The 23,412-nt window shown below is 38.7% G+C and overlaps 1 protein-coding gene across 2 annotated transcripts in view; it reads left to right on the forward strand.

Moving 5' to 3' along the window:
* Positions 1 to 445: 445 nt before the first annotated feature.
* WDR36 (WD repeat domain 36) overlaps positions 446 to 23,412 on the forward strand; it is a 31,254-nt gene continuing 8,287 nt past the window's right edge. The window contains exons 1-17 of one of the 2 annotated variants that reach the window (XM_055699406.1): positions 446 to 634; positions 1,782 to 1,809; positions 4,015 to 4,115; positions 4,601 to 4,718; positions 5,614 to 5,746; positions 7,417 to 7,471; positions 8,293 to 8,425; positions 9,988 to 10,163; positions 10,727 to 10,847; positions 12,817 to 12,882; positions 13,861 to 13,944; positions 15,411 to 15,565; positions 16,691 to 16,805; positions 18,079 to 18,241; positions 18,570 to 18,678; positions 19,093 to 19,172; positions 22,978 to 23,085. In XM_055699406.1, coding sequence (XP_055555381.1) covers positions 488 to 634; positions 1,782 to 1,809; positions 4,015 to 4,115; positions 4,601 to 4,718; positions 5,614 to 5,746; positions 7,417 to 7,471; positions 8,293 to 8,425; positions 9,988 to 10,163; positions 10,727 to 10,847; positions 12,817 to 12,882; positions 13,861 to 13,944; positions 15,411 to 15,565; positions 16,691 to 16,805; positions 18,079 to 18,241; positions 18,570 to 18,678; positions 19,093 to 19,172; positions 22,978 to 23,085 — 1,892 coding nt within the window. In that variant the 5' untranslated portion in view covers positions 446 to 487. The remainder of the gene's footprint in view (positions 635 to 1,781; positions 1,810 to 4,014; positions 4,116 to 4,600; positions 4,719 to 5,613; positions 5,747 to 7,416; positions 7,472 to 8,292; positions 8,426 to 9,987; positions 10,164 to 10,726; positions 10,848 to 12,816; positions 12,883 to 13,860; positions 13,945 to 15,410; positions 15,566 to 16,690; positions 16,806 to 18,078; positions 18,242 to 18,569; positions 18,679 to 19,092; positions 19,173 to 22,977; positions 23,086 to 23,412) is intronic. The other variant, XM_055699405.1, reaches the window with a different exon arrangement.

Genomic DNA, 23,412 nt, shown 5'->3' on the forward strand with positions numbered 1-23,412 from the left:
TACAGAGGTGGTTCGCGCGGGTGTCCGGGTTGCGCCGTCGGAGGCCGGTGCATCGGGCGCTGTGCGGGCTCTGCGGCGGGTCTTCCCCGCGGCCAGCGCCGGGGCCGGCCGCTTCTGCCTGAGGGGAACGGGGGGCGGGGGCGATCCCCCCGCAGAATAAAAGGTAAAGTCGCGCGGTGGTGGCTTTAGGGAGCCTGTGTGGGGGCGGTCGCGGGTGACGGCTCTCTGCGTGCCCGGGGCCCTCGGGTGGGGGGCCTGCCTGGCGCGGACACTCCCCTCCTCGCTCGCGCCGGGAGTAGCCGCGTCCGCCGCGGGGCCGCAGCAGGGCGGCCGGGCAGCGCCGACCGCCCCGGCAGCGGAACTCTGCCCGCCGCAGGGACCGTTTTCGGCGGCGCGCGGCGGCGTCAGGGGGCGGAGCGCCGGCCGGGCTGGCCGGAAGCGGTGGGGGGCGCTTCCTGCGGGCGCACGGCGTGCGCGTGGGGCAGCGATGGCGCGTGAGGGCGGCGGGCTGTTCGCCGGGTTCCGCGTGCTCGGCCGCTTCAGCGGGCACGTCCCGCACGTCCTGCGCTACCATGGCCGCCACCGCGAGTTCTATCTGGCCACCGCCGTCGGGCGCAGCGTCCACACCTACAACGTGAGTGCCTGGCCGCCGGCCACCCTGTTGCATGCCCCCGCCGGGCGGGCCTGGCCGCCGTTGGGCCTGAGGGAGGCCGGGGCGGGCGCGGGGCAGAGGCGGGCCGCGCCACGACCCTTCCCCCACTCACCCCGGCCCCCCTCACCCCGGCCCTCGCCGCCGTGAGGCGGGGGCCTGTGAGGGGCCGCGGCGCCCCTGTAGCGCAGGCCTCGGCGGCAGGCGGGGCTGCTCGCCGGCGGGCGGCTGGAGGAAAGGAGGCGGCGGGGTCTGCGGGCCGGAACGGGCCGTTCGGCCGTGGGGGCACCGCTGGCCAGACACAGTGCGCCGTGGCAGGCGGGGCGCATCCAGGCAGCCGAGCGCCCAGATGCTCAAGCTTTTCCTTCGCTGCCAGACAAACCAGAGCTCCCCCGCGGTTTCCGTAGCTGTGGTTTAGCGTTTGAGAGCGACAATTTTGGGGAGCAGTCCCCTAGATCGTATTAAGACTTCTGTGTGGGAGCAGAGGAGCGTAATTCTGTTCTGCAAGATATAAGCTTCTGATAATGTCTCACCTCTTGCTGTACGATAAAGGCATCTTCAGTGTATAGAAGCAGTAACAAAGCAGAACTGAATCGAGTGATTACAGCGAGCAGCAGACTGCAGACAGCAGTAGATCTTGTACATTTATGGTGTTTTTTTACGGTTTGCTCCTGTCAGCCTTGTCCACAGATGCTGAACTAAAATAGTAGTCATCATCACTAGGCACAGATGACAGTAACTGAAGCAAATTCTACGTGAACAGAGATAAAAAAATAACATAGTGTGATTGTAGTGGAAATAAAGTAGAAGCAGAGGTGATGTGGAAAAAAAGTTGGCCAAGCGCTGCCAAGTGTCTAAACATGCACTTAGCTTCCTGTGCTTTAGGATAAAATATATTAAGAGGCACAATTTACTCTTGTAGTATCGTCTTTTGACAGATATATTGTTCCCTTCCTTTAGACCCACTGTGGGCTTTCCTGTAGATATTGTTGTAAACTAAGAGGCATAACTTTTCTGTCTTGTGAGGCATGCAAATTCCTTATCTCACCTGGGTTGTTTCCTACAGTTTTGAATTTCTGTTTATAACAAATGCAACCAGTTACTAAAAATGTCTTTAACATTTACATTGCAGGTGAAGAAACTTGGTATTGTGGCTGTGAGTAAGTATACACAGATTGTTCATTCCGGTTTTTTGTGTGTTTTTTTTTTTTTAATGCATCTGACATCTGCACTTGATTCTCAACTAAAAAATGGAAAATTAATTATATGTATTAATATTTGCACTTAAGTAGGTTGAACGGCGTCTCAGAAATATGGGATATCAATTTGGGAATGAGACTGCTGTTGCAGCTGTAATTTAGTTCTGTTAGGGATATACCTTGTGAACCTCCTGTTCTTGTCATCTTGCTCTTACAAGAGCACCCTTAGGCTTTAAGGACTGAGCAGTGAAGAAAGCTGTTAATTCCAGATACCTTTTTTTTTGTTGGTTTTGTGGTTATTAGAAGGTTGTGTTACAGGAGGAAAATAATCACAAGAACAGAACAGGTATGGATGGGACCAAAAGTCTTCAGGGAGTGTTAAAAATTGGCTGGACTGCTGGATACAAAGGAAATGAGTTGGTGGCTTGACATTCGGTTGGCAACAAAGCATAGTGCCCTAGGTGTCAACAGCAGTGCCTATGTTGTTCATATTCAGCACCTTCACCGACAGCCTGGGTGATGAGGCACATGCGCTCCTAGTAAAAATTTGCAGAAGATACAATGTTAGGAGCAGTAGCTCACACCCGGAGTGGCAGAGCTTCAGTCTGGGGAGGTGTTGCAATACACTAGGCCTGGGCCAACAGAAACCTCGCCCAGTTCAGCAAGGGCAAGTGCAGAATCCTGCACCTGGTACGGAACAAGCTGGGAACTGACTGGCTGTGTGGCATCCTGCTAAAAAGGAGCTGGGGCTGTGCTGGTGCCAGGTTGAGCATGGACCAACAATGCAGTAACTGAATAAGGCAAGCTGTGTACTGAGCTGCATTAGGAATGTGGCCAGCAGATCCGGGAAAGCTGTTACCCTCCTGGGCTTGGTGTTGGTGAGGCCATACCTGATACGCAGTTAGTGGTTGGCCTCCTCCCACTGCTCCTCTTTCAGGAGCGATGCTGAGGAACTGGGGTGTGCCAGGGGCCTGCAGCACACAGCATGAGAACTGGATTTTAGTCTTGCAAAGGGACAGATGTGGGGTGACCTAGAGGCAGCCTGTTACCTGAAGGGCAGTTATAAGGATGGCAAGGCTAAATCGGTGGTGATGGTAGTAGGCAGAGTAACAAGGGGCAACAACCACAGATAGCAGTTTGAGAGGTTGGTTCTCTGAACTTTCTAATTGGGGTGTGCTTAAAACTGTCTTGGCCTAAGCAGACTTCCACACAGCTCATGCGGAGTACCAGCTCTCTGTAACCTGATTGCAGGCCTAAGTCACTTCAGAGGATCTATGGGAAGATGTCTGATGTGTTCAAACAAATGAAACCTCTCATTAAGTGCAGCCTTTTTTATGTTCTTAGTTTAATTCGTCCTATTGAAGTTGCTGCTGTGCGTTGATGTAAATTTGTATCGTAGATGCACTCCCATGGAGACTGGTGTTTTCCTGTGCAATCATTAAGCACCTTGATTTGCATTTTTATATTTCCCTAAATTGAGAGTATTTTTCCCTAGAGTATTTTTTTTTTCATTTCAATTTTGTACCACTTGGGACCAGACCAACAGCCTCCCAATGTGATCTGGAGCTTGGATGCTTTTACAGTTTGAGCTAGTTAAGTAACAGATCTCATAGTACTCTTCCTAAACCAGTCACAAGGTGGGGAGTGAGATGGATTCTTAGAGGGTGAATTCCTGATGTCTTTAGCTGTAATCAGGAGACAGGTACAGGAGTGTATTACTAGCTTCCAGGTCTGCAGCATGGCTTAACCTAATAGGCATTGCTAATGCTGTGACTTTTGATGTATCATGTTTCCAGTCCAGTGGCCTCAGGGGCTCTGACAGTCTTCGTAAGTGTTAATGTTGGGATAAATTCTTTATAAGCCTTCATGAAGCTAACATGTGCCTTCACCTACAGTAATAATTCAGTAATTTATTGTTACGTGTTTTTCAAAAGAACCACCATGTGATCTGTCAGTCTGATGTTATGTTGTTACTGGTGTGATGTTATTTATGGTAATAGTTGCAATCATTTGAAATGTGTGTGTGTTTCTCCAAGAAATTCAACAACATTCAACAAGAGAGCTTTCTCAGTGGGTCACCTGGCAAAATAAATAAATAAAAGACTGTCAGGCTTTCTCTTGTGTTATGAACCTGAAACTTGAACTTTTCTTTTGTTTGATTAACAGGTAATGCTTTGCCAAGAGAGATTACATGTTTGGCTGCAGACCGCATGTTGATATTTGCTTCATATGACAATATTCTCCATGCTTTTGCCAGGAACAAAGAGGTTTTTATTAGTTTAATTATTACTTAGTAGTACAACACAGTTGTGTATGTTTGTGTTTTCAAGACTGGTAATTTCCTACAAATGTCTATTTCTGTAGATGTTCAGTAGTTTCAATTTTAGGGAAGCAAAACCTGTGGAAGGAGGAATAAAGAGCTTAAAATAGGAGAATGTAAGAGCAAATTCTGTAATAGCTGACCTGTGTTTTATATATTAATTATAATAACAATGTAGTTACCTAAACATAAGAAAATTGTTATTTCACATAAATGAAATAAATTGACATTAAATCAAGTAATTAAAAATATTTAGTTAAAGTATTTTTACAACAGTTTTAAATTATCAGAGAAAATTTATATTCCACTTAGTTGTATGGCCTTTCCATGTATTTTATTTAAACTTGTTGCTGATGTGTTAGCTGTGTTATGTTAATATGATATCCTACCTGAAGAGGTTATATTGAAAACATTTTTATTTTGAACTTATAGGTGGTGCATACCTATGAAGGTCACAAGGCAAGGATACACCTTCTGCAGCCTTTTGGTGATCATGTCATCTCTGTGGATGTTGATAATGTTCTTATTGTTTGGAATATACAATTAGAAGGCAAGCAACACTTCTGTTACTGCTTGATAGGATAGCTGCTACTTTATAGGAATTGTAAACATTCAGTAATTTTTTAAAAAGTTTTTTTAAAATACACATGTTCAGAAATAGCTTACTCTTAAGAAAAAAAATCCTTAACTGCATAATCTTCAAACTGTAATGTGAAGTCCTAATCCTGCAGTAATTTTTCATGAATGGATCCTGCACCACATGCAGAGACCCAGTCAGATTCCATATAGTGTAGAGAGATATGCTGATACGGAAATTGCATTTCAGTGTTCCATTTTCTGGTGAAGACGGTGGTACAGCATCTTTGGCACCATCTCTGAAATCCTGTAGTTCCTTGATATTTACCAGTCTGGGTGAGACTAAATTCTTAGGAAAAATACTTTGTTTATGTCAGCATCTTCTCATGCCATTATAAAGTGCCTTACAAAATCGTGCTTCAGTGCCCTGAATTTTTTTCTTTAGAAAGCATTCTCATTGGTTTGACCAATGTAATTCCCTAAATGCGGGATCTTGAAAGTGGCTGTAGACAGGCTTTAGAGATTTGAAGTTGCTATAACAAACAAAAGGCATGCTAATCCAATGAGTTGTTTTGCTCAGGCAGGAGCAGGAATCCTTCAGAAAGATATAAATCACTATGGTTTTGCCAGCACTGTTGTACTAGGTAGGCTTATAGGGAAAAAAAATATACCTTCAAGCCAACAGATGTTATAATGTAAAGAAGTTTAGCCTGTCCTGTTACACATTAGCTAATCCTTTAATGCAAGAAACACTGGTTATGGGATTTGTACAGAGTAAACATCAGTTCTACCTTTACATTTGCCAAGGAATAACAAGCCTGCAGATTTGTAGGGATAGGCATGCTAAAATTTTTCTTACTTTTTTGCAGAGGAGTATCTTCAAGTGGATTTTGATAAGGCCACTTTTGCAGTTTCAGCAATTCTGCATCCCAGCACCTATTTGAATAAAATTCTCCTTGGGAGTGAACAAGGGAGCTTGCAACTATGGAATATAAGATCCAAGTAAGATTTTTAATAACTTGGATACACTTCATGTTCCAAGTAGTTTGATAAGCAATAAATAATACTTTTAAGTAAAGTAGGTTTTGAACATGGAGTCTTTTACTGAAACCTTTGGCACAACTTTTCTGTTGGTCTGTCTCCAGGAACAAAGAATGCTGCTGCTCCCTGAATGCTGATGACTTTCAAGTTGTGTATTGTCTATTCAACCTGTAAAATGTCAGGAATTGTCCGGGATTTTTTCTTAATTACAGTTTTGTTTGGGTTTTTTTTTTATTTCTTGGAATCACATAGCTTTCCCATGAAAATAATTAAAATAGTAGTAAATGCATGTTCAGGCCTTCTGCCTCCTGTCTTCCAAGCTTAATTTTTTGGTTGTTGTGGTTCCAAGAAGTGCTGGCAGGTAGTGTGGAGGTAATTCCTAGTATTTGATCCTTATACTCAAATAAGAGATGTGTAGACATGTAGTTGTATCTGAGCATGTCCCAGTAGAGCACCATCCATAATGGCAGTATTTCATGCCTACTGCAATCAGCTCCTTTTCTAACTTGTGAAAGTTACAGCTACAGTAACTTCCCTGCATTTTAATGTGCCTGCTGCAAGTAGGTGTTAACTCAGCTTGTGTAGGTCAGTGTTTCATTCTAATAATTGCTGTATACTTTTAGTGGTATCACTGCTAGGGTTCTTTTGTTTCATAATCTAATGTATTGGAGATGCTGTATATGCTATGTAAATCAGGAAGTACGAATAACCTAAAAATATAGAAAAGTAAATGTCTCGTAGTACTGATGTCTCTTCAACGCCTGTCACAGCATCTGAGGTGCAGTACATCCTAGATGACAAAAAGTCTTGCTTAGATGGCTTGGCTTCTCTTATGATTGTGTAAAAACTTATGGGACTGTAACTGCACTTTAAGCAATGTTTCTGGGTTAAGGAATATATTTTTGACTGTTCCCTACATAGATAATTTTGTAGATAGGTATGGGCAAAATTAGACAAGTAAATTGGAAGAACTGAGGGGAAAGTTTGATGGTCTCTGGGAAGAAAAGGAGGGGTGGTAACACATGGCTGCTAGCAGTCATTCAAGAATGGCAACCTATGTCTGTGGTGATGGAATAGTTTTTTAATCATGTCTGTGCTTAAGTACTGTCTTCATAATTTCACCTGGAATGTACTGCATGACTGCCTTGTCGATGAACAGTCTTGCTTCACATTTTGGCTGTTACCATTTCTGAAAGAAACAGTATGGGGTGTGTTAGTAATATGTGTTAGTATCTTCATTTAAGGAAATTACTCTGCAAATGAAAGATTTGTTTTTATTAAAAGTTGGACCAAGACTGAATTTTCTTATTGATGTTAAGAATTGTGAAGAGATTTGTTCAGAGCAGAAACTCAAGGGGAGCAGCTGACATAGAAGGGGTCTTCTCCTTATTTCTGTTATGTAATTATGTCACCCTTGCAGTATTAATGCATGACACTAACTTTTTCAATAAAAATTAACCATAAGTTGTATTCTTAACCTTACTTGGTATTATCTTTTTTTCCCTTCTAACTGATTTGCAGGGACAGAAAGCTGATGTACTTTTCTGTGCAAGTGCATATAAAGCAGCCATTTTGTTGTGGAAAATCCCTAAGGGTAAACTAACTTACGTGTTTTGTGTGTTGTTTTCCAGCAAACTCTTATACTCGTTTCCAGGATGGCATTTAGCAGTCACAACTCTTGAACAAGTTAGTATTTTTAGCATCTTATTTTCTTATATGACTGGTCAAGAATAGCGTGCAAAGTATCATTGTTTAGAATTACAGCAGTAAAGATGACTTGTGTTCTTTCAGGTAATTTTAATAACCCTCTCTTGAGCATATTAGACATTGAAGAGAGGTAGACTTGAAGGCTTAATCTCTGCCCTTCCTCTAGTCCTAGTTCTGTTGCATTTAGTATCTTGGCTGGTTTGTGTTCATTACATCTGCAGTCTTTAATCACTGAATGATGTAATGGAATTCACAGAAACAGTCTGTTTGCAGGACGCATGTGTATTGTGTAACTTATTGTGGTTGTTTGCTAAATTTATTTTGCTTTGGATGTTAATAAAATACAGATTTTGCTGATTCAAGGAAAGATTTTTCTCATTGTATTTGCTGTATTTTTGTAGAGATAAAAATTAAGTAGAACTTACTGGTAGCATTGACAGCTTTGAAAATGGGCTGTAGTTGTCCTGGGTAAAACTTGTAAATATGAGGATGTGCGGCAGGTATATGTCTACCAGGACTACTGAAAACTTGAGGTGGGGTGTTTTTAAAAGAAGTTCCAGCTTCTAGAAACAGAATTGTTTCATCTAGTGGAGACTTAAGTGCAAAATCTTGCATCTCCCATTTTTTGTTTAGATCAGATGTTTAGTCATGCATTAAGGTACTATAGACAGAAGATCTCATGTGGGAGGCCTTACTTGTTTCTTTACTATTTATTCTAGACTTAGATACATTGGCGTGGTATTAGTAGTGTAGGAAAAATTTTTTCCTTTTTCATTTCAGTTGTTCAATTTTTATTTCAGGCTCCAGCAGTGGATGTTGTTGCAGTCGGTCTTGTATCTGGTCATATAGTTGTTCATAATATTAAATTCAATGAAACTCTGATGAAATTTCAACAAGACTGGGGTCCCATCACAGCAATATCTTTTCGTACAGGTAAGTCTTAGCATTTTTAGTGGAAGGTAGAAAAATATGTTTTGATAAAACATTTCAGAATCAAAATTTGGGCTGAGAGTTTTAGTTCTGAAAGGTTGCAGATAATCTAGAAAAGTAAAGTAGATCATGCATCTTCATGATACTGGCTGTTTTGTAGCATTTTTTTGCATACTGGCTCAGTGCACAGGAAGTGTGAGATACAGTACTCCTTTTTCAGTGAAGAGTAAGACAGTTTGTTTACAATGTGCCAAGAGCTAACAGTACACAGTTACCAGAGTTAGTGCAGAATAATCAGTACACTATAAGTTGGTATCTAAAGCTACCTGTCAGCACTGTCTTCCCCCTCTAAAATGAAGTTGGAATGTTTATAGTTGGGTGAGTACTGAATGGATGTTACTGGGAAGCACTGTTTTTATTCATAGCTTTTTTTTTTTTTAACAAGCAGTTACTGATTACTAAAGCTAGTTACTTTAATGTTGATCCTGCCTACAGAGCTGTTGATACTGAATCTAATCTCTCATTTGAATAGACAAACTTGCAAATCTTAACAGAATATAGATTGATGCAGACCCTGTTGAGGCAGAATCCTAGTGGAGATGCTTGTGGAAAGACTTGTGAGAAGTGGAAGTAGTGCCTTTTTGTGTCAGCTGTTTAACTGAGAATATTGGTCTGTTAGGTTAAATAACTTCCATTGCCGACTTGAATGTGTGGCTTTTGGATGTTCTGTAATAGCTCTCTCTTCCTGTCTTTATAGTTATGAAATTTAGTGTAAATATAACCTGGTTATTTTGAACTCATTTACTTATTTTAGTGTTTGAGTAAAGTGCTTTTCATTTGAGTTAAAATGAACTTGGCAAATTTCCCTATCTGTGAAGCTTTACCCAAAAAGAATACCCTAGGCCTGTCTGATTTAGTTACCTATGACGTGTATAATTCCAAATTGAGTACTGGCTTTTCCTTTTGATGAAGTGGAAAGATTAGTTGCCAATTATCCAGGACATTCAGTGGAGTTTTATCTTAAAATCATAGAGTCATTGACATTAGAAAAGACCTTTGACATCATCAAATTCAACCGACTTACTTTAATGTATGTGGTATGTTTTTAGAAGTTATGATGATCTTAATATCAGACAGGGTAGAGCAAATAGAACAAAATCAGAAATCCTGTGAATTGAGGTTTTAATTATTGCTTAGAATCATTGACTAAACAGTGATCAACTTCTGGAATTTATTTTTGCAAGCTGTTGAGCCAAAAACTTAAGAGGATTTATAAAAAGGACTGATAACTTCTAGAGTGGTGATACAGTATCTCTCACATCTTGAAATTTAAAGGCTAGTAAGTTTGGGGAAGAATCTGGGGTATAAAGTAACTTCTGAAAATGGTACAGGTACAGTGTGTCTTGTGCTTTCAAGCAAAACGTTTAGCATCAGCTGCTGTATTTAGATATATTTGTTGTTATCTGATATGAGAAAATCCTGATTTTATTATCAGTACACAAAACCTTTTTGAACTTCTTTTTTTGATTTTTTTTTTTTTTTTTTTTTTTTTTTTTTTTGAGCAGACGGACACCCTGTAATGGCAGCTGGTAGCCCAGTCGGACACATTGCTTTGTGGGATCTAGAAGAGAAGAAACTAATGTGTCAGATGCAAGATGCCCATTCGACAGCAATAGCTGGTATGTCGTTTGTCCCTGGAGAGCCACTTCTTATTACTAATGGTGCTGATAACGCTATACGGGTAAGTTACTACAGCTGCTGCTATCTGCCGTTATGGTTGGTTTTTTTTTTTCTTTTGCAGTCCTCTAAAGTATAAACGTTTAGTTTGGATTGAAATAGCAGTTATCAGGTTACTGAAGTTGCTGGCCCCGAGCTGGTCTGTATTGGGGCAGTTTAAGGGTTTGCTGCTGTGATGTCATTGCTTCATTTACTGCTTCATGGTAGCCTTGAGGGGCAAAGCTTTGGATCCGCTTTTCCAGAACCACAGGTTATATCCTGCTGCCCTGTCTTAAATCTTGATCTATTTCTGTAATGTTCTAGGTCATGAGCAGTTGCTGTTCGTAAGTGTCCTTTGTGCTGCCTGACTTCTGATGCCATTCACCTTTGGTGGAGGGGCAGAATGAACAGCAGGAAACGATCAGCTGCTGTGGTGGAAACCCATAGTTTTAGGTTCAAGGATGAAAGCCAATGTATGAATTTTGCTGGACCAGCTCCCAGCTATACTTGTTCCACTGCCAAGAGGTGTAATTAATGGCAGGGCAGTGTTTACCAGCTTTGTTTTTCTGCTTGCTTTTTGGGAGGTAGGTGTGGATTTTTGATGGACCTGGTGGTACAGGACGTGTACTGAGAAGCCGAATGGGACATAGTGCACCCCCAACAAAAATCAGATACCATGGGCAAAATGGAGAACAAATTCTTAGTGCAGGTATGAATTCTCATTCTTCTCTTTAGTTTAATTTCCTGCTGTAATAAAGAAAACCTGCAGACCAGAGTGCTGTCTTTGTTTTATTAATACAATAGATTATATTTCATGTGTTAGTATGTGTACTTATGAAACGTAGAAAGTGAAAGCGTCATTCATTACTGTATCAAACTGTTTAATGATTTCCCTAGAAGAATCTATATCCATCGGTAGGCTGATAAGCTTTTCTGCTTGCCACCACTTAGGAGATGCTTTTGTCATCCATATTTGTGTGTTTGAACAAGTATTGTTTCGTTATCTCCAGCTATTAGCTGGACAAAATGAAAACCTGTTAACAACTAGGGAGATTCTGTTGTGCTTGGGCAGCATAATGCATTTAGTAACTAGAGGAGCCACTCCACTCTTCCCACTAGTTTGAGGAAGCTTTGTGGGTTGCAGTGTCTTCATAATTTGTTACAGCCTCATTGTGTCTGTAATACATATATTCACAAAGTTGCTTGGTAATAGTCTGAAAGTGTAAAAATGCCTAAGTGATGACCCTTCCTTAGAAACTAGCATATTTTAAAATCTGTAAATAGACTCCTTAGGAAATGAAGTGGTAGATCGAACTGTTTTGTGGCCCAGAACACTTCGGTAATGGAATAATAGAGCCTTTTCACTTAATGTTTAATTACGCTGAAATAATGGAATTGTCTATGTAGGCAATGTTTGAAAACATTACACTACATATCTAATACATGCTAAAACCACCTGCGCTAAAATCTCTTGCAGATCATTCAACTAGTTACTTGACAGTAAGTCAGCTCACACCAGATGAACCATAGTAACATCAAGAGTTGTCTAACAAATCCTCACATTGCTTTTGCAGTTTACTGCTTTGTTAACTAAGAAACATGGAAGGCACAGAGGCTACCACTGAAGTGAAAGTGTCTCAAGCTTTGAGATATAAAGTATCTGCAGTGTAAGGAGACTGACCTTTTACATTGCTTTCTGAACCAGTGGTAAAACTTTGTGCAACAGAAAGGAGGTAGCAATGCTGTGGGGTGCTGTTCCAGTGCTGCTGGTTTCCTTAAAACAGGCACATCCACAAAATAACTTCGGATAATTTCACCAGTGTTGCTGGCTTCCATCCTGTGTAACATTTCTCCCCGTTGCCGGTATATACATCCTGCCTTACTTCTGTATCATAGCAGCACGGAAAGGTTGCTTAAATACCATAATTGTTCAGTTGTCTTTCAGATTCTTTAATTTCACTTTGACAAATTTTCTGTTTCCTTGGTTGGCATAGTAAACATTTTTTGTGATTCTTAAAAGTCATCTCAGTGCCTTTAATTTTACATGCATTAATTTTCTGTTAGTTTCAAGTTCCACCTTGTCCACATCTCTGTCACCAAGTGGACTTGTTTCCTAGTTTCAAATTTGTGTCTTCTGTCTCTCTATTAAATGAAATGAGATTTGTATCAGTTCTGTGAACATTGGTCACTGGGTACAGGAGGGAAGTCCCTTTACTGTGCTGGTTTACAGGAAAGATGGACAACTTGGCTTTTACTATTGTTGTTTGGGTTAGCTTACTGGCTAACTTAGGTATAGTTCTTAACCAACCACAGCATGTATGTGTTAGACAAAGGATAAAGAAAGGAATATTGTAGTTGGTGAGGGAACAGCTAGATAATCATGGTGGACAATGGAAGGGGACAGGAATTAAACGTAGAGAAGATACCCATAAAAAAGGGGCCATTCTGATCATGTGTGGGGCAAAGTAGTAGGAATAGGACATAGGCCACAGAAAATCAGGCTCTATTAGTTCCACTGTTTATTGTGTATCTGTTTGGGTTTTTTTCTTGGACCAGAATTTTTAGTAAACACTTTTATTATGGTGTTTGAGGTTTCTTAGTACTTGTCTTCTGCTTTTCTTGCTCAGATAACTTGTGGTTATTTTGCCCTTCACTGCTCTCTGCTAATATTTTGTCAGGTCAAGATGGAACATTGCAGTCTTTTTCAACAGTGCATGAAAAGTTCAATAAAAGTTTAGGACGTGGTGAGTATTTCAGTGGCAGTACAAATATTGGTGAAAAAAACCCTGAAAAGTATTTATGTAAGCAGGAGATAAAACGTTAAGTAGGCCTTATTGTCACTTTTTACTGTTGTATGAAAACTATGCACCTTGGTCGTTCTGCAAACTCAGTCCTTCCTGATGTATATAAAGTTTTGTTAGTACATAAGAGAAGTAATTTCTGTAGCCTTGCAGTGTAGGTTATTTCACTGCAGAAAATGTTGGGCGTGATTTTTATATTAAAAATGTGTAACACAGCAGTTGACATTTCAGCATGTGTAATTACAACTTTTTACCCCATTTGCTTTCTATTCAATTTACTGAATTATTAGTTAATTCGTATTTCTTGACTTGACTTTTGAATTAAAGTAGAATTTTATTTAAAAGGCATATGTTCCACACAATGCCATGGTTAAAGGGACACTTTCTTGTACAGTTCAGAGAGCCAGGCTCATAAAGACTAAAATAAATATTTTTAAAATATCTTTATCTATATATTGATAAGCATGTTTTTAGATAGATTTGATTAGAAAGATGTAGATGAATTTATTATATATATCCTTTGGTCATGAATTTGAAATTCCTGACTCTTTGATTGTTGAAAGGGCTGAGTGTCAGGTACTGCTTTATATAGTCACATCTGTGTGACCATGGTTGTAGCTGTGATGGGGAGACATCCTGCCTCAGGATGTTGGCATAAGATCCCAGAACAAATGGGTTGAGTAGTACCTCTGTGAATGTAATAGGCTAGGGATTTGCTCAGTATCATGTGAATTTTGATAAGAAAAACTATTAGTGTTCTTAGCTCTTCAAACCCTAGATAACAGAAATGCTGTGTTAATGTAAGCCAAATTTTTCCAAATTTAATAGGAACTTTACATTTAGTAAAACAATCCTTTTAAACCATTATTCTCAGATCTAGCCATGAGATTGAGACACTTTTTTTTTTTTTTTTTTGTTAAGGTTCAATTAACAAAAAGAAATCAAAAAAGAAAGGTCTTAAGCTTGATACAATGGCACTTCCACCAATTACAGTCTTTGCTTCAGGTAAGTAGTCTTTGAGATACCTTACAGAGGTCATCATGTCTTTGTTTTGTCTTTTAACCCTCAAGACTGTACTGTTTTGAAAACTCTTGCTATATCAAGATGAGATGGTTGAGATTATGTGGCCCTTCATGAGCTCTTGAGTGACAGTTTAAAATGACATTTTACTTGGTAAATTTTCCTGTTACTTCAAAAAAGAGCATTTTATTTCAAATGTCTTTGTTTAATTTGCTCTTTGCTTGAAAATCTCCAGCACGGGAGCCAGAATCTTCTGGTGTGCATATTATTCCAGACTGGAGAACCAGCAATTGTGATGGGGGGTGTGTGTGTGTGTTAGCTGAGGAATCTTAGTTATTGTTGTGGTTGATTTTTGATTCCTCAGTGCCTTTGAGCCACTTCTCAAAGTCAAATTTCAATTACTCTATTCATTTGTAATTCAGTATGCAAATAGTGTACCTAACTTCTTGAAGCAGAATTGCAGTTATCTTTGCTTCACCAAAACGTGTTTCTTTAAATTAATGACCTCCTCTTAAGGGTAGCTATTCTTTTGTCTTCTGAGAATGGCTGATTGTTTCATATGTTGAAAGGTTTGGATTTACAATTTTGTGTAGTCATTTTGCCTACATATGGTATGTGTATTTGCAGACATCAGTGATACAGACAATTTGTACACACTTGCTGCGCATGTTCGTGTGTGTGTATATATATATATACCTCGATGTACTTCTGAAATTAATATTAGACCTGCCTGATTGATATAAGGTAGTAGAACTACCTGAAATGTGTTTTGGAGACATAAGAAAACATCTACTTAAGTACATTTTAATTAGAATTATTTCTCTTTGCCTATATTGTCTTTGGTGAATTGAACCAGTTTGTATCTGGTTGTTTTATTCTTTTCAAGTTCTAGAAATACCCAATTTCAAGCTCTCAGGGTTTTTTATGTATAAATTCCAGGGAAAAAAGTGAACTTGCTCATTATTTAGATCCTCATATATAATATTTGACTACAGAGTTTGGATACTGAACTTCTGAGGAATTATTTTCCTGCAAATCAGGAAAGTATTTTCCTATGTGGAGCAGACTGAGCTCTTAAACCCTGTTAATCTCAGGGCTTCTGCTGCTTCAGCTGCAGCAGATGCAGTTAAGAGACTTAGCTGGAAATGTGTACATTGAGCATTTAAACCATTTCAGTTTAAATGTGCTTTTTAAACCGCATAGACTCAAAATATTTAAGACATGAAATATAATACACCAAAAAAATGCTTGTGGTTTTGTTAGCATCTTAGTTACACTAGTATGCACAGTGGCTTATCACGTGGTTTTCCTGAGTGGTAGCCTTTTGACTGTCCAACAAGAACACTAAATATGAACTAAAGGTATTTCAAATTACTCTTTCTTATGAAACCAGAAGAGCTTACTTGACTTTAGAATGATTATTTCTAAAAGGTGTATGTGTTACATTGCAGAAGTGGCTCATCAGAGTGACTGGGATAGTATTGTTGCCTGCCATCAAGGGTATATAACCTGTACAACCTGGAACTATCAGAAAACTTCCATGGGAGTTCATAAACTGAGGCCAGAAGAATTTAGCAAACACAAACCTATTGATATATATGCAACAGTAAGTTTTTTTAGGATAATGTTTCTTCAGTATTACATTATATGCTGATTTGATTTCTGTTTGTACAGAAGTGGTTCAGAATGAAAAAGCACTATCCAGACATGTTATAGTTCCTTCGCAAAGTGCTTGCTGCCAGCTTAGTGTGTCCTACTAGCTGTTTTGTAAAGCATATGGTCTTTAAGAAATGTGCTGAATACGTATTTTTTCCTTAAACATCCAGGTTAAGTGCAGATTTTATTTTCTGATTCAGATAGGTGGTTAATGTTTACCTTTGATCTGTCATCATGACGTAGAGTTAGCTATACGTCTGTGATGATAAACTGGCTCAGTGAATGCACTTTGCTGAAGATACCTTTTTTTTGGCAATACAGAAAAATGTATTTCCAAATTGCAGGCAGGGTATTCCCTCGACAGTGTTTTCCAACTTGAGCTGGACACAATGAAAGTCAAACACTCATTTAAAGAGATATAAATGTTTACTGAGGCTTATGAGCTTGCAAGACAAGAAGTTGCTGTGGCATACTTTACGTGTTAGGCATTCATACTACTACTGTATCTTGTGCTAAATTGTTTTTCTGACCGTATGCTTAGTAGTTAGGTGGTAGACAAGATCAGTTGTAAATACTTTCTTTAACTACTAAATTCTTTGGACTGTTTTCAAATACATCTAGATCATTGTTTCTTTGTTTCTTGCTATTCTAAACTCCGTATGAATTTACCCTGTTTGGGGGTTCCATTGGCAGTACGGGCTTTGAAAGAGACATGCAGCTGGCATGCTTGAACTTCATCTTTGGGAATGTGTTTGTGGATGTCTTTTATTATATAGTTTAGTCATTTATTGATATTAGATATGACTTCTGATGGATGTCACTAAGTCAGTGTTTCATTATCCCTCATAAGCATGCACTGCCATATTTATTACTTATTTGCTTATTTTAAGTACTTATTTGCTTATTTTAAGAGCTCCTCTGTCTGCTTTTTTGAGATGTAATCTGTTTGTTCGGTGCAGTTTTCCTTTAAGAAGTCTAATTAGAACATGTTAGTATTTTGTATTCCTGATATGTTATATGTCTTCTAATAACTTTGCTAATTAGATAAAGAATTATATTTTTATTCCCTTGAAAGGCAGTTGACATTACCTCATGTGGAAACTTTGCCGTAATTGGGCTGTCAACAGGACAGGTAGACGTGTATAACATGCAGTCTGGCATTCACAGAGGGCGCTGTGGCAAAGGAAAAGGTAAGAATTGCTACACTTCTAAAATACTGACTCTTAACAGAACAGCAACAACGTGGTCTTCTGTTATCTAGGAAATTTAACATAACTTCTGAGTTGATTGGGGAATAGTCCCAGTTTCTCAGATTACCTACCCTACACTGTCCTATCTTACACTGTAATCAGAAGTAATTTGAAACTGCTCTGAAAAGTACAGGATCCCTGCTAGTTTTAACAGCACTGATGTTAGCATATGTTTGGTTTTAATTAACACAAAATTGTCAGTTACCAAAATGGTTAGCACTAAAATGAGATCCTCTGGCCTCAGCTTTTTTTGAGATAATGACATTTTCAGTACTTGGCTTCTTGTTATAGAGTTCTGTCTCTGAGGTAAATGTTCCCATCTGTTTTTTCCTCCCTGCTTAAAAATGGAAGAATACTTTACATGCATGGGAAATTGAAATCCTAAGCCAATCCAGTTCTTTGTATATGCTACTATTTTCAATTACCCAGATGCAAACTTGGGACTTAACGTAAGTGACAGTGTTCAGACTTTCCCTTTTAATAGTTGCATACATACGTATTTCATGTCACGTAGCCTCGTGTTTGCTGTTTTTTTAAAGTCTGCAAGTTATAATAGGGCCCTTGTAATCTGAATTTTTTTGTTGTAGAAACAATGAAAGAGTCATGATGAACTCTTACACCTTACTGGGTTTCTAAAAGCCATCTAGCATAGCAAACATGAAGTGGTGCCCTGATAACATCATTACTTGATAGTGGGATGAATTTTGTAAGTCAGTTACTGGCCAGTAGCCCTAGTCATAGATTAAGAAATAAAATTGATCCAAAACTAGAGGAGCTATGCCTTATCTTTACAGCACAGTGTAAAGTAGCCTGGGAAAACTCCCAGACTTTGTGCCAGAACTGAATCTGTAAATTTTGTTTGGAGTGGTCAGGCCTCCTGGAGGTATTCTGTGATTCAAAAAGTCCCTCAAATCTCACATTCAAAAAAAGCCCCCCAAACAGAAAGCACAAACAAAAGCTAGTATTCAACTTCAATTACTCACAACTTTTTTTGTATTCTCAATGCTTATATGAAAGCAATTTGGTTTACGTACTGATAAAGAAACTAAATATTTGAGCAGTCTTGTCAGGTGGCTTTAGAACTGTTTGTCTTATGCTTACTGCTCATTTAGTGTAGTTAGGCAAAGACATATGGAATAGTGTTTGGCATTCTGCTGATTTCTATGCTATGTTTAAATTCTGAAATACAGCTTTGTTTTCCTTTGATTTGTAGCACATGATGGGGCCATTAGGGGGGTAGCAGTGGATGGATTAAACCAACTGATAATCACAGCTGGTAGTGAAGGATTAATTAAATTTTGGAAATTCAAAACTAAAAATCTAGTTTATTCCATTGACCTTTCTTCTCCAAGTGGAATTCTGCTTCACAGAGACAGGTAAGGAACTGAAGCTATTTCATGTCCGTATTGTTCTGTATGTACTAAGTCTAGGATGGCAACCAAATATTCTAATAAAGTTTAAATTCCTGATGCTTTGAAAACAGCTGACTTCTAGTTGACCAAAAAAAAAAAAAAACCAACCTACAAGATATTTTATTAGACTGAAAGAATATAGTACTGTTTATCTGAGATTCGTAGAATTATTTATGTTGGAAAAGACCTTTAAGGTTATCAAGCCTCTTCTCTTTGTGACCAATGTTAGGATGCTGGGTTTACTTCTTGTCTCTGAGTATTCACTGTTGTATGTGCTAATGATTCTTGGCAGTGGTATTCTGGGAATTGCCTGTGATGACTTCAGTATTAGTGTTTTGGATATAGAAACCAGGAAGATTGTCAGAACGTTCTCAGGACACCATGGACGGATTAATGACATGGTAATTGTTAACTCTTATTTGTATATGTCACCTGTTACAAAAAAAACCTAATTAATTTTAAAGACAGTGGATTTCTCTGTTTTTAGCTTCTGTTCTAATTCTAAGTGCTAGAAAGTAAGCATTTATTTGATTTCTTCAGTTTTATGCTCAGTGTTTTATCATAAATGTAAAAACAAGGACCAAAGTGCTTTTACTAACAGCCAAGTTTATCCTGTGTCCTATATTTAAACCTGTTCTGAAATAGCTTCCATTTTTGTCCTTTCCTCACTTTCAGTAAGGTGGTATCGGTTTTATTTTATGGCCAGACCATTTCATCCTGGTGTTGAGCAGTCTAATCTTGAACTGTGTGAAACAGGACCTCCTGTAGGGACTGACTTGTCAGTTGTGCCATTTAAATTGACTGTTTTATTTCAGACTTTCAGCCCTGATGGTCGTTGGCTAATAACTTCATCAATGGACTGTACTATTAAGACTTGGGACCTTCCCTCTGGATGGTGAGTCAGTTTAAAAACATACAGCAGAAATTTATTAGTAATAATAAAAATAATTTTGGTCTGTAAGGGGCAGAAAGCCTTCTGGCTTGATTGTATGTCACCAGCTTGTACTGTGTGATATTCAAAGTTGTACATGGTGTAAGACTCATACTTTAGTTGTGTGTGATGCTAGCAATATGTGCCTTTTTCTGGGCATACAGAATAACAATGTGTTGAAGATCTAATGATGAAACCTGGAGTTTCCATGTAGTGTGAATGGTTGTGAATTTGTTCTTTGTCTGGAAGCAGCACTATAATCTCAATGGAAAGAGACTGTTTAAGAGGATTTGCTTTGTGAGATGCTGAATTTGTTCTTTGTCTGGAAGCAGCACTATAATCTCAATGGAAAGAGACTGTTTAAGAGGATTTGCTTTGTGAGATGCTGAATTATTCATAGAATGGTTTGAGTGACCTTCAGAGATCTAGTCCAGTCCCCTTGCCATTGACAGGGACATCTTTCACTAGACCAGGTTGCTCAAAACCCTGTCCAACCTGACCTTGAACACTTCTAGTGATGGGCCATCCATAACTTCTCTTGCTCTTGGGAACATGTTCCAGTGTCTCACCACCCTCATCATAAAAAATTTCTTCCTTATATCCAGTCTAGACCTACCCTCTTTCAATTTAAAAACATTACTACTTGTCCTGTTGCTGCAGTTCCTGTTAAGTTTATATCAGTGTTTCTTCCCCTTTAAATATTGAAAGGCCACAAGAAGGTCTTCCTGGAGCATTCTGTTCTCCAGGGTGAGCAACCCCAACTCTGTCAGCCTGTGTTGATAGCAAATCTGTTCCAGCCCTCAGAGCAGGTCCAGGAAAATTATCAGACTTCTTGTCTGTCTTGTGGTGGGGGCGTCGGAGCTGGATGCAGTACTCCAGCTGGTTTTGTAAATAGAAGCCTGTTCTCACTTAACGTTCATTTTAGCAACACAGTAAGGCTTTACTTCAGTTACATTTTTCATTTGTGCATGCTCACAACTGCCAAAAATACTCCTTTATGATCCATTGTGAGTAGTCTCTCAGAATGAATTTTGGCCAAGAAGTACACAAGTACACACAAGGAGTTCAGGAGCCCAGAATAAACAGGCAGAAAAGTAACTGAGTTCTGCCAGTACATTCTTTTAGCAGCACATCAGATTGATTTTTGGTAATTTAAATAAGTGCTACACAGTGTGCAGCTCTGGTCATATGTAAGACTGAATGGTTTCATTTGGATTGATTACTTTTGTTGATGTGGTTTGGTAAATACATTTTTATACTGTAAAAATTTTATACTATGAAAATAGTGTTGAATCTCAACAAGCAATTGACCTAGCCCTATGATACCAGTCCAGAATAGGACAGGATGGACAGTAACTGTCTTCTTTCTGGTATAAATGGGAGACTATGTTTGGATTTCCTCTTTCTAACACTCCCTCCCAAAATTATATGATCATGGCATTAATTATAAAACTTTAGAAATGTTACTTGTATTTTCCAGTTCTTTAATAACAACACTTTGCAGTAAGAGTTTTTTCAGAAGTAATCTAACAGTGTTTCTTGTTTGCATGTAAATATTTTGTCTCTAAGTGACTGCTAGAAATTCTGGTCAAGCTGAAATCTAGGCAGATACATGACAAACCCTGGTTTTGAAAGTAATTAGGTTAAATTGTTCTTTGAGAATTTAAATGAAAGTTTTTCCCATAACTATAGGCAGAGGAGGGTATTGAAAATGAGTAACAGCTTTTAAAAAAAATCAGATGCTTGATTTACATCTACTGTGGTATATTTGCTCATAAATAGAAGAACTAAATTACAAATTGTGGATTCTAAAGATTCAGCTTGGATATTGTCCTTATAAAAAGATGCAAAACAAGGTTTTAGATGACTAAGTCCTATGTTACAAAAAATACCAATTGACTTTAATAATGTCATACCACTTAGTTACTGAACATCTGTTTTTACTTGGAAATGCCACTTACCTGTCCTTACATAATGGAAGTGTTCCTAGAGCATGTTTTCTTATGTAAGGCTTTTTGAGAATTGGGGAAAAAAATAACTGATTTGTGTAGAGAAAGCTACAAACAGGAACCTTGGTATTATGCAATCTTTTCTTTCTGCAGCGCAGCTTGCATAGACAATTTAAGGAATCAAGGGTACAAGCTCACTGTGTGTAACTTGGGTGGAGTACTTGAGACAGAATGGTGTGAGAAACACATTGATATTGTGAGCTCAGCAATTTCGTAGTTTCCATTGTCTCACTTCTGCAGTTAGGCAAGAAATGTAATGGTGAATGCCTTTAGCAGCCAGGCAAGATTCGTTGAGCGATTACTGTACGTTCTGTGTAAAAATTACAAGCATGTCTCTCATTGTCCTATAGTGGATTGACACCACCCCCACCCCCTGCCCCCACCACTAGTCTGTAATTTTAATTGTGATTTCAATTTATTAAATAGAAAATTTTAATGTTAACTATGGTTTGCAGTTGTTCCTTATGGTTGCTTTACTGAACAATATTTCTCAGTTCCTGGTAAAGGATGGAATTGAAACTAAACCCAGTATTTATAGTATATTTTCTAGCCATTGTGCACTGTGTGCAAAATATATCAGGTTGACTGAAACATGTTCTGGCATTTATGGGTTTAATGTTTGTGTATTTTATGTTGAAAGCGATGAATGATGTGGCTCTTACCTGATTATTTTTTACTTGTGACATGCGTCCAACAGCATGCAGAAGGAATAAAACATTTCATTCAGGGGAGAAAAGTGGCTTTTATTTTTAACATGGTTTGTCAAACTATCACAGGATTGCTCAGTATCTAAGAAAGTACATGCCTACAAGATTTTACATTTTAAACTGTTCTGTTACTTCAGTACTTTTTTGATGGGTAGTGAACAGAATGGGGCTCTAGAATTAGCTTCTTTCATCACTTGTCACTTTGCTTTTGGTCTGTAAACAATAGCAAAGTATTCAAGCACTCCATTTATTCTTTTTGTTCCTCTCAATGAACTAGTTGTCAAACTCAGCTGCTTCTTAGAATTTGAAGTAACTTAAATTTATGTCTCAAAAAGCGACAAGCAGAACCTGGGCTTGAGTGCAAGTCTACTAGGATGATGTGCATCATGCAGTACTCGGAAGTTGCTTATTGTTGAAGTAGTCGCCTGCTACTGAATATTTTAACTTTATGGGATAGGTTTTTTTAGTTCTCTGCAGTAGTGAAATGAATGATCAAGGAGTGGTATATCAGACTGAAGGTACAGTAATGTCAAAATAAACTGGTGCAGATAATAAAATTTTCAGTGTACCGTTCATTCTTTGCTGTAGGAGTATTACATCCTAGTGTTAACCAGGTGTATATGAAGTATTTTGAGAGAGGGAATTGACAATTAATAGCAGAGCATTAAAAGATGAGGTCAGAGCACCATGGGGCTCATTGGAAGTATGAAATTTATGGCCGCTAAAAAGGTTAATGTTAGGCATAAGGAGTTGTATGTGGACAGATGGTTCATCGTATTTTCCACAGAATGTGGATGTCCGTGGATGTCTAGGGAGGTAACATAAATGTACAAGCTCTAGCTAATTTTAGAGAATTTTGTAGAAGTGAGTGGTTTGTTACACAGTGTTTGGTTTTCATCTGCCAAGTTTGTATGTCATATTTGAATACTTCTAATATACTAGTTTGTATATATACTTGTGTCCGGCTTGCATTCAGTTGTATTTGTGCTGTAATTCAGATATACATAGAGAATTCATGTTACTGAGAATTTCTGTTGTGTTTTCTCTCTTTAGCCTCGTAGACTGTTTTTTGGTAGACTCCGCAGCTGTAAGCCTTACTATGTCTCCTACAGGAGACTTTCTAGCTTCAGCACATGTGGATGATCTTGGAATTTATTTGTGGTGAGTACATAATTTATCTATTTCTACACAGATTTTCAGATGGGGGAAAATCACCTTTATCACAAATAGAAAATTTTTCTGTGAAGTATCATCTGCAGGGTTTTGTCTTCTCTGGTTCTAATTAAGACACATGTTATGTATTACTGTGATTCATAAATCTTGGAATCTCTTGCAGTTAAGATATTTATTCTGACAATTAAATTATCTCTTTTCTCTAAATGTTTCTTTCTTACTTTAAAGAATACCTTTTATGGCATCACTAAAGCTTTTCTTGGACTCTACTTTTTTTTTAACCTCTTTTGAAATGTCAGTGCTCATATTGTGTTA

The sequence above is a fragment of the Falco cherrug genome, chromosome Z (genome assembly GCF_023634085.1).
Source record: "Falco cherrug isolate bFalChe1 chromosome Z, bFalChe1.pri, whole genome shotgun sequence".
NCBI lineage: Eukaryota > Metazoa > Chordata > Aves > Falconiformes > Falconidae > Falco > Falco cherrug.